The 11,494-nt window shown below is 40.7% G+C and overlaps 1 protein-coding gene across 1 annotated transcript in view; it reads left to right on the top strand.

Annotated features, from left to right (window-relative positions):
• Positions 1-1,048: 1,048 nt before the first annotated feature.
• The window catches only part of TRUB1 (TruB pseudouridine synthase family member 1), a gene marked incomplete at both ends in the record, with an annotated part of 33,970 nt that continues 23,524 nt past the window's right edge, over positions 1,049-11,494 (top strand). The window contains 2 exons of the mRNA XM_084244547.1: positions 1,049-1,325; positions 4,909-5,007. Coding sequence (XP_084100673.1) covers positions 1,049-1,325; positions 4,909-5,007 — 376 coding nt within the window. The remainder of the gene's footprint in view (positions 1,326-4,908; positions 5,008-11,494) is intronic.

The following is an 11,494-nucleotide window of genomic DNA, read 5'->3' as shown; positions in this document are numbered from 1 at the left end:
AAGGGTGCGCAGTCTTTTGAACCTTCTGAGAATATGATCTGAGAATTCAACTAGAATAGGCTGTCCCAAAAGGCCATGAAGTTATCAAAGGTTGGTGATAATATCCTTGAGGAGGAGCCTGTGACTCCACCCACACTGCAGTGCCATACTTAAGGTTGGGTATATTTTAATTCTGATAAATTGAATGAAGCACTGAACTAAAGGAGTCATGGTTCCACCCATGCCACATCACAGGCCTGTATTTTAAGTTTTCTATTCATGGATGTTGAGTCCTTTTATTTATTAATTTTTAAAGATTTATTTATTTATGCATACACTAACTGGGGTACAGGCCAGAGGTGCAGGGGGTGAGAGGATTCGCCAGAGACAGAGTGGGGAGCAGAACAGGCAGATCTACTGAAATACACTGCTGAGGGGAGCAGCAGGTGAGACAGGAGAGGTCTGCTACCCCTTGTGGGTAGCTCCCTGGCCGGCCGGGAATTGAACCCGTGCTGCAACAGCCTCACAGCGCGGAGCTCAACCCGCTGAGCCACAGGGGAGGCCCTATTGAGCCCTTCTAGTTGCAGACTATAGGTGGTTGGTGGGATCGGGAGAGATTTCCCGCCAACTAGATAGATAGATAGATAGATAGATAGATAGATAGATAGATAGATAGATAGATAGATAGATAGATAGATAGAAAAAGGTGACTGTAGGGAATAGATACAGACAGACAGACATGGTGTTTGGGTTCTGCAGTTTAGCACCTAAACTCCAAATTACATCTGCAGCACAGCATTACCCTCACCTAAGGAGATAGAATTATAGGAGAAAATGACAACACCCAAGTCCTTAGCAGGCAAAGCCACCACTCAGCCTGCGCCCGAAGCCGAGAACTACAATTCCCACAAGCCCTTGCGACACCCGACGCTAGCGAAGCAGCTGAGCGGCGGAATGAAGCCGGGTGGGGAGGCGGGTTACAGCGGGCGCGCTCGTGGTGCGTCATCAACGTGCGACTCCACGCTACAAAACGGGTTTGGGCTACAAAACGGGTTTGGGCTACAAAAGTATGGCAGCTGCTGAGGCGGCCGAGCTGTCGTCATCTTTGAACACAGACCCAGTCCCGGTCCCCGACACTGCAAGAACGGCCGCAGCCACTGCCGCCAGCTCCTCGGCGGCGGCCGCAGCCGCAGCGGCGGCGGCCAGGGCGGGGCCCGAAGCCGGGGTCTCCAAGGCCGCTTTGGCTACTAAGCTGCTGTCTCTGAGCGGCGTGTTCGCCGTGCACAAGCCCAAGGGGCCCACCTCAGCCGAGCTGCTGAACCGGCTGAAGGAGAAGCTGCTGGCAGGTACGGCAGCCCGGGTGGGGACAGGCCGAGCGGTCGCCGCGAGAGCGGAGCCGTCGAGAGCGCCCCGGGGAAGGGAGAAGGCGCCCCTGAATTAGCTCTGGACGGACCTCTAGGGCATCTCCACCCGGACTTGCCCCGACGTGCACGCCTAGAGCCTGGTTGGCAGTTGTTCTCAAGGGTAAACAAACCAAACAAACCAAACCCTACACAAACACAAATAAACGCCTGCCTGCTCTTGGTATACAGACCGATTTTTCTGTGCTCATCCCTCAGGAGCCTTGTTTGGTTCACGTGGATGAACCCCCATCCCAAGGAAGCGTTAGCTCTGCACCCTCCAAGCTGCCTTCTTGAGAATCTGTTGGAAATGCAGATAGTGCTTCGTTAAGAAAGACATAATGCAGCGATATTCACGTGGTGGAATTAAACAGCAAAGCCCCTCTTACAGGAGCAGAGTCATACTCCCTGCCCGCACGGAGATTGTGATTCTGAAGGTGTGGGGCATTTTTAGGAAATTGCTTTTTTAAACTGAAAGATACTCTTTTTTTTTTTCTTTAAAGATTGATTTATTTATGCATACAAGAGCTGGGGTACAGGCCAGAGGTGCAGGGGGTGAGAGGATTCACCAGAGACAGAGTGGGGAACAGAACAGGCAGATCTACTGAAATACACTGCTGAGGGGAGCAGCAGGATACAGGAGAGTTCTACTGCGCCATGTGGGTATCTCCCAGGCTGGGGATTGAACTTGTGCTGCAGTGGCAGCGGACAGCTTCACAGGTTGCGTCTCAAACCCTTGCGCCACCAGGGAGGCACCAGACTGAGAGATACTCTTAACTTAGATGGTGGTATAGTCGTTTCTGCATCCTTTGGTGGTAACACTAGCTAGATGTTCAAGATCCCCTAGAGTTTGGCTCTCAACTTTCCATTAAACCAGCACAGGAACTTTCTTACATTGTTTATTGTCCCCTTGTAAACTTGACCCTTTTTTTAAAGTGTAAAGACAAATTATTGGATAGGAGCTTATTACCGTGTGCACAATACAGATTCAATGTTTAATAGGTACTCTCTTTCTAATGTTTTATTGCAGTGTCTGTCTACTCAGTTGTTACAATTTACTTGTACTTTGTTACTTGTAAGGATGTATCACATAGGGGATGTTGAAGGAAGGCATTCCATCAAGGGCAAACTTTGTGGTGTCCTCACAGTGTTCTTTCGTACAAATTGCTGCTTTTGTTTGGCCTGGTTTATTAGCTAAGCTAGGGTCTTTTCTGACCCAGGATGGAAAGGTCACCATTCTTCAGAAAGGTTTCTGGGAAGATCACAGCAATATCCTGGCCTTATGGTGACTCTGCTTCCAAGGACTGAAGTTTAAAACTGATTTGAAGGCCTTTGCTGGACCATCTTCGGGAAGCCACTCAGATGTTGACATTCTTACTACTTTCTGTTTCTGTCTTGCTTGCACTGTGCTGTACTATACTTAGGTGAGCTAGAGCAGGGCTTCCCAGATGCCATTCTGAAGGAATTGCCTGGGAATGCCATTCTGAAGGAATTGCCTGGGAATGCTCATTTTTAAATTGTATTGTTTACTATCGAGATAACCTTGGTTTACCGCACTGTATATATGATTTAGGGATCTAGGATCTAGATTCACAATTCTTCAGACATGTTACCTCACCACACCTCCCACCAAAGGACCCATAACCCTCCCCCACAGCCTATTGCACTCCCTCCCTCTTGGCTTCCCACTCTCCCCAAACTCTGATAGCTTCCATTGAGATTTCAAGGGTTTGTTTTGGTTCAATTTTGTCTGTTCTTTTGTTTCTTTATACTCCACATATGAATGAAATTATCTGGTGTTTGTCTTTCTTCTGATTTATTTCCACTTAGTATAATCCCTTCCAGTTTCTGAGAAGGTTCTTCAAGATACAGATTCCAAAGCACACTCTAAAGCCAACCAGGAGGACAGTCATGATTTTGGCCACAGTCAGTGGTTGTGTCGTCTATTAATGGTCACTTGATCTTTAGGAATATGAGCTAGGCTGGGTTGTATCGTCTTTTTTTTTTGATTTCCAATCTAAACACTTTGGACGTTAAGAGACAGCCTCCAGAGTTGCTTCCAACTTTTTGCTGAGGTTAGTTTTTCTTTGCTAGGAAATTGGGAATTTTGATTTGGAGAGGAGGGCAAGGAATATAGGTGGTTGAAAACTTCATGTTCTTAGAAGTAACCCTGTGTGAGATGTACTCCTCACGTAGGAGAGCCGGGACGTCCCTAAAGAACACCAGGAAAAGAAAAGATTTAGAAGTGAAATCCATGACTTTAAAAACCAGGCGCTTATATTAAAAGCTAAGTTCATCACTCTCAACCTAAAAACCCACTACTACCAGGAATTTATTATATCTCTGTGGGTTAGCCTGGATAGTTAACCACTTAAAATTTTTTTTTTTGTGTGTGTGTGTGTGGGACCCTCGCCAGCGGCCGGGGAACGAACTGGCGCTGCAGAGGCTGCGTGCAGCATTGCAGCCCAGCGCTCAACCGCTGTGCCACCAGGGGAGGCCCCCACTTAAACATTTTTTTAAATATATATTTAAAAATTTTATTTTATACATTTTAAACATAATTTTTCCTTTTTGCTCAATGTGTGCATTTTCATTGGTTATAGTCCCCATGCAATTCCCACCCTCCTTGTTTTGATGCTACCTCCTCCCTCCCTTCCCTGGTTTATAAGTTGCCTGTTGATTTTGATTTTTACTTTATTAGAATTAGGTTTTTTCCTGGCCCCTTATTTAGGTTTTCTAAATTCCTGCTATGTGTGAGACTATCCGGTATTTTTCTGTCTGGCTTATTTTGCTGAGCATGATCCCTTCCAGCTCCATCCATGTTGCTGCAAATTGCATGTGTTTACCTTTTTGATTGCTGAGTAATATTCCATTGTGTACATGTACCACATCTTCTTGACCCAGTTATCTATTTTTGGGCATTTGGGTTGTCTCCATAGCCTAGCTATTGTAAACAGTGCTGCTATAAACATAGGGGTGCTGGTTCCTTTTTGACAAAACTACAATGAGATACCTAATCTTATACCAGTGAGAATGGCACATATTAAAAAAACTAGCAACAGCAAATGTTGGCGAGGTTGTGGAGAAAAAGGAACTCTCCTGCACTGCTGGTGGGAGTGCAAACTGGTCCAGCCACTATGGAAAGCTGTGTGGTGATTCCTCAGTCTACTAAAGATAGAGCTTCCATATGATCCAGCAATTCCACTCCTAGGTATTTACCCAAAGAACAAAGAAACATTAATTTTTTTTTATTATTATTGAAGAAGCACTGATTTATAACATAGATTTCAGGTGTACATTAAAATTTTTTTTCCTTAGAAAATGAATACTATTATCTAGAATGACTAACTTCGGAATACTATTTCTTTGTGATTTAGCAAGTGTCTATAAATTTTAAAATCTGTTTTTTTATAGTAATATCATAATATTACTAATGTTTATACCAAGTATTCCATATGCCTCTCCTGATATTTATGAGATCTAACTTCATTTGTCTTGGTAATTTTCATTTTTCTATTCCATTTACTAGAAGCTGGAATGCCTTCTCCAGAATGGACCAAGAGGAAAAAGCAGACTTTGAAAATTGGGCATGGAGGGACTCTAGACAGTGCAGCTCGAGGAGTTTTGGGTAAGAGATATGAATAAAAGTTTAATGTAACTGTCAATATCAGAAAGAAATATTGATTGAAAACAGATAAGATTGATTCAAGTCATGTGGTATTTTCAGTCTATGGAATTTTTTAGATCTATTGCATTTATAGGTCTAAAACAGCCACTTTTAGGTGGTACATTGGAGAACGAATTGTATTTACAGAACAGGGTTAATATAGCAGGCTAGAAATTGCTGTCTTCAGAAGGGCCTCTTGCAAATCCTGACCATTGGCTGGCGTCTGGGAAGTAGGTTTTGGGTGATATCCCTACCTTTCCCTATCTGATAAGGGTGGCAGGCTGTGCTTTGACTGTTTGTACTGAGCACTGCCTTCATAGCAGGAGCTGGAGCTTTATTCTACCACATAGGCAGAGGCAGGCTGGGTGACCGTCCTTCTCATCTCCTCCAGTAAAAACTTTGGGTGCTGAGTTGCTAATGGTCTTTTCCAAGCAGGAGCCTGGCATACATTACTGCTTTTTTCATTATTGGAGAATCCTTAAGTGTACGGTCATACACACCCCAGCCCGCCCCCGCATCGTGGGCAAGAGAGAGCATCAGGAAGCCTGAGCATGGATTTCTTTACTGCCTTTTTCCCTGATGACCAGTTGTGCAACATTACAATGTCACAGTAGTAAATCTTCGCCATGTATGAATCTTCCAATGTGGGATGGACTTGGGGACTCTGAACAAGGTGAAATGGCTCTTTTTTCTGCCAATATAGAATTTAATCTCTGACAACAGCTCTCTTGAGAAGGTAAACCTAACAGTTCCTGAGAGGAAGTCACTCTCTTTTGGAGACATAGTATTCGTGTTTTATTGCTTGTGGAGAAAAATTGATAGAATTGATTGAGGGGAGAAAAATCACTTTTTCTCCTCCTCCCCCTTTTTTCTGCATCTGGTAGAGGTTCTGCAGTTTGTCTTTATAGACTGCGAAAGTGTGTACCTAGTAAAAACTAGGGTATATCTTACAATTTTTTTCTGTAACTGTCACAAAATTATTTGTTGGGCTTGCACCCAAATCCACCTTCCCCTCATTTTAGAAAAAAACTTTTATGGAACAATACTTACCTTTTTACATGTCTGCTGTTTTCATTCTGTTTCAATTTTTTAAAATGTTCATCATAATCAACTAAATTGATTTCATGACACACTAATGGGTTGTGCTTATGGTTTGTAAATTACTGTGCTACAGTATCCAATCCATTTTATTAAAGCTAAAATTAAACACAAACAGCAAATCTGATCTAAGCTCTCCAAAGGAAATGAGTGCTTATTTAGAAGAAAAGGATAAAATTGGTAAGTTATATTTTTCAAGAAAATTAGAAACAATGCATGATTGTACTTTTTTTAAATTACGGAAGTTGAGGTTAAATTAGGGAAAAAAAGGCAAGTTAATGTTCCTCCACTAGGATACTTGAATAGGCAAATTCTGATAAAGTTCTGTTTCTTACCATATGAATGATAACCGTTTTTTGAGTACCTACTGTATGCGAGGTCCTTGGCTCATTCATAAATTATGTTTTAATCCTCATTGTAACCTATAAGAAGAACCCTATTTTACAGAAGAAGAAATAAAGACCCAGACAGATAGAGTAACATGTGCCTTATGATAGTGAGTGGCACAGTCAGGATTTGAACCCAGAACAGATCTGCTTACTTCCAAAGCCTCTGCCCCAAAATGGAATGGCAAATACCTGGCAATCCTGCCATTGTTTCCTCCTCCTCAGACTGATCACAGGAATTACTAAGCAGTGCTCCTTGCCGTTGGCCCTGAAGTGGCTTCATGATTCTTACCAGTTCAGCACTGCTTTAGTTGAAGCCTGTTTGTCATAACTATTCTGTTGTTTTTCAAGGCATAGTACTATAAATATAAGAAAAGAGAGGATAAGGTCTGCTGCTTGTATATAAATATACCATTTATATTAATCTCTTGTTGTTGTTGTTACTCATTGTTTTGCAGAAAGTAGTGATAGTCAAAGCAATGAGTAAAATAAGTTTATTTTTTATCCTAAACATAAGGGATCTTGTTCAAGCTTCCATGTTAGTATTATGAAGGGGAGACATTTAGCTAAGATTTGTGAGTGGAAGAAATTGTATTGGAAATAATTTTCCATTGGAGGTTTAAGTTATATTTTCCCACACAAGGAATTTATAATATGTTCATATGTAAAACTTATTAATTTTTCTTATACAGATGAGGAATAAAGCTTCCAATAAAGAATAAGGTTTTTTTTTTTTTTCCTTTCTTTTTTAAAGTAGGCAGTAAGTCACAGAATAAGAGATAGTTGGAGTCTAGGTTAGCAGTTCTGGAGACTGTTAAGAGAAACTGATGTTTGTTGTTTGGTAAAAAAATTGCCAGGCTCTGATCATATGTGAGTTTAAATACTGCCTGCTTTATTTACTAACTACACACACCTTGGGTAAATTCCCAAACTTCTTTGAATTTCAGTTTCTCTCTTAAAGGGGGGTAATATCTACTATAATTCTATGGAGAGTTATTGAAATATCTGTAGATTGTGCCCTGTGAATTACTTGATAAACCTTTTTTTTTTTTTTTAAACAAAGCTGAATCTATGTGAAAAGATATGCCCTTAATTTCAGCATTTTAGACTCTCTTTTCTGGCTTTTTTCCTTTCTAATATTAATGGGTACTGATTTGTACTGATTTGAGAATTTTAGCTGACACTCTTGATGTAATCGGAAACTCAGGTTTATAATTCTATTAACCTTAACCTATATAATATATAAAATGTATATATTTCTATACAGTGGGCTTACAGAATTCTCAAAAATCCCATGTTAGGCAGAATAATGTCCCCTTGAAGATGTTTACCTGTGAATATGTTAGGCTACATCACAAGGGGGAATGCAGTTTGCACGTGGAATTAATGTTGTCAATTAGCTGCATTTAAGTAGATTATCCTGGAACATCCATGTGGACCCAGAGTGATCACAAAGGTCTTTAAAAGTGGAATTAGTGGCAGAAGAGAGTCAGAGAAGAGGTGGCAATGGAAGCAAGGGTTAGAGTGATGGAATTGTTGGCTTGAATAAGAAAGGAGGCCATGAGCCTTCTCAGGAGCTAAAGGGGATTATACTAAGCAAAATAAATCAGGAGAAAGATAAACACTAGGTAATTTCACTCATATGTAGAGTATGAAGGAATGTGAGTGGCCTCTAGAAGCAGGAAAGGCAAGGAAACTCCCCTTTGTCTGGAGATTCTCCCAAGCACATCCAGAAAAGAATGAGCCATATTGACACCTTGAATTTTAGCCTATTGAAACCCATCTCAGACTTCTAACCTCCATAAGTGTAAGATAATAGGTTTATGTTGTTTTAAATCACTGAGTTGATAATTTGTTATGATTAATTTAGTATAACTCACTTAAACTGGAAATTTTCTATATACCATTTTAAAATTATTTTTTAACTTTAGAGACTATAAAGTTATAGTGGAAAACTTTAGAAAATGCATAAAAAGCAAAGGTCAAAATAAAAATTACCTCTTTCTATCCTCCAGCAATAATTATTGTTAACGTATATGCTAAACTTTTAAGCTGAGCTGTTTTATTGTGTGTGTTTAAATAAGTGTATATATTTAAAGTGTTGAAATCATATCAGGTGTTTTCGCCAACCACAATAGTATGAAACTTGAAATCAGTAATAGGAGAAAGCTGGAAAATTCACAAATACATGGAAATTAAACCACATACTTCTGAACAACCAATTGGTCAAAGAAGAAATTAAAAAAAAATGTTGAGACAAGTGAAAATGGGAATGCAACATAACAAAACTTACAAGATGTAGCAAAAACAATTCTAAGAGGGAAGTAATTTTTAATGGCAGCATGAATGTTGGATAAAGTATAATTTATTTAAACATTTGCCTAGTTGAGGTGATTGATATTATCAGAGAACATGAGTAGAACTGAACATCTTTTTAAAAATTTCTTAGATACATTTGATGTGTAATGTGTGGATTTAAGGTGTGCAGCATATTTGATATATTTATATATTGTAATATGGTTGCCTTTGTAGCAATAGTTACCACATTAAATACTATACAGTATTTTACCCATATTCATTATACTGCAAATGATAATGATCTCTGAGGCTTATTTACTACTCAATACAAACTTGTACCCTTAAGCACCATCAAGCTTATCCCCCATTCCTATGTCCTGGTAACCACCATTTTGTTCTTTTTTTTAAAGAGCAGGTTTGACTCTTCTAGATTCTACATATAAGCGATGTGTTACTTATATTTGAGAAACATCTTTATGAATAAAACTTTACTTTTTTTGGATTATTTTGATCCCTAAATATGGAGAGAGACAGGTGTTTTAAGATGATTGTAAGGAAGGTCTAGAATGAGATAAATGGCTGTAGAAACTTCCAACTGCAAAAAGCTTTGGAATTACATGTGTAATATTCTGCCTGTCCTAAAGTGGTTCTCATCATAAATAAATTCTGTCTTTATGATTTGAGAGTAGAATACTTTATGATTTGGATTGGTTTGGAGACGTGGGGTTTTTTCTAAGAGAAAAATATTTGAGCACAGAGCATTTGGGAGATCAAGGGAGAATAGTAATTTGGAGACAGTACTTGAAAAAGCCTGTTATTTATTCATCCTAATTCTTCACACTTTTCCACACTGCACTTATACTTTTCTTTCATATAAACTGCTCTTCTCTGTGTTTGTTAATTGTAGAAATCCAACTGACCTTTCCAGATTGTTGGCTGAAATCTTCTCTCCTAATGTGAAGCCTGTCCACTGCTCTTTTATATTGCTAGTGTAAAACGTCATTCTAGTCTTAGTTTTGTTAATTCACTAAGGACTAAAACCAGGTCTTATTAATTTTTACATCTATACAATTAGTACTGAATAAAGTTTTGAATGATTGAATGGGGAAAAGTATAAAAATTCTGCCCCATAAACTGTCCTTTGAATGAAAAGCTGCAGGTTGACTGGGTCTCAACTCCAGGTGATTTTTCTGTACAGTCTTCCTAAAATTCTGCTTTCTGAAAATCACCTAACTTCATTGGGCTTTGATATTCTTGGGTGCAAAATGAGAGGGTTCAGCCAGGAAACTGAAAGATGATTTTTTGTTTAAAATCTGTTATTTTGGATCATGTAACTAGCAGAGAAATCATATCAGTTCAACATATCGATCATGATAAAATCAAATCTGTCAGTCTGCCTTTTTTTTTTTTAATAGAGGCATGTTTTATTTATTTATTTATTTGTTTGTTTGCTTGTTCGTTTATACATGCACTGGGTACAGTCAGAAGCGCGGGAGGGTGAGAGAATTCACCAGAGCCAGAGCAGGTTGCAGAGCAGGCAGAATGACCGAAGTACACTGCTGAGGGGAGCAGTGGGCGGCAGGAGAGGTCTGCGCGCCATGTGGGACCCTCCTCTGGTGGCCGGGGAGCAGCCGGGGATCGAACTGGCGCCACAGAGGCCGCGGGCAGCTTTGCAACCCAGCGCTCAACCGCTGCGCCACCGGGGAGGCCCTGTCAGTCTGTTTTTAAGACAGCATGTGCTCTGGTTGATAAACCCATAGTGCTCGTATTACGTTTGAGAATGTGTTTATTCCTTTTTGTATATGCTTCTCTCTTTAAATCCTGTACATTCGGGCCTCCCCGGTGGCACAGCGGTTGAGCGCTGGGTTGCGAAACTGCGCGCGGCCTCTGCGGCGCCGGTTCGATCCCCGGCTGCTCCCTGGCCACCAGAGGAGGGTCCCACATGGCGTGCAGACCTCTCCTGCCGCCTGCTGCTCCCCTCAGCAATGTACTTCGGTCCTTCTGCCTGCTCTGCTCCCCTCTCTGGCTCTGGTGAATTCTCTCACCCTCCCTCCCGCACTTCTGACTGTACCCAGTGCATGTATAAACAAAACAAACAAACCAGCAAAACAAATAAATAAAGCATGCCTCTATTAAAAAAAAAATTAAAAAAAATAAATAAATCCTGTACATTCTTTTTTTTTTTTTGTGGGACCCTTGCCAGCGGCCAGGGAACTAACTGGTGCTGCAGAGGCTGCGGGCAGCCTCGCAGCCCAGCACTCAACCACAGCGCCACCAGGGGAGGCCCAAATCCTGTACATTCTTTAGGACTAACACAAATTGTTTGAAATGTTTGAATGAAGCTTTCTCTGACTTCTTTAGCCATTTAGCATGCTCCCTCCTGTGATCTCCTACAACAGTTATTCTCTGTGTTCATTTTGACAATCACATATTGCCATCATATTGTTTATTCACACATTAATTTAGACAACCTTTTTTTGAGCACTTGTCTGTAGACTCTTGTCTCCATGAGATAATATGCCCATTCAAAGTCAGGAAATGTGTTGTCCCATTAAAAGTATTCTCGGCAGCTTCTTGTGCATAGAAGTTGCTCTCAAAAAACACTGATTGGGGATGGATTTGATTGGAGTAACATTGCCCTGAATATTTGCTGTTGTTATTATACA

This window comes from Talpa europaea (genome assembly GCF_964194135.1).
Source record: "Talpa europaea genome assembly, chromosome: 10".
NCBI classification, from domain to species: Eukaryota; Metazoa; Chordata; class Mammalia; order Eulipotyphla; family Talpidae; genus Talpa; species Talpa europaea.
The sequence above is the reverse complement of the archived record's forward strand: the minus strand, read 5'-3'. Positions and strand labels throughout refer to the sequence as shown.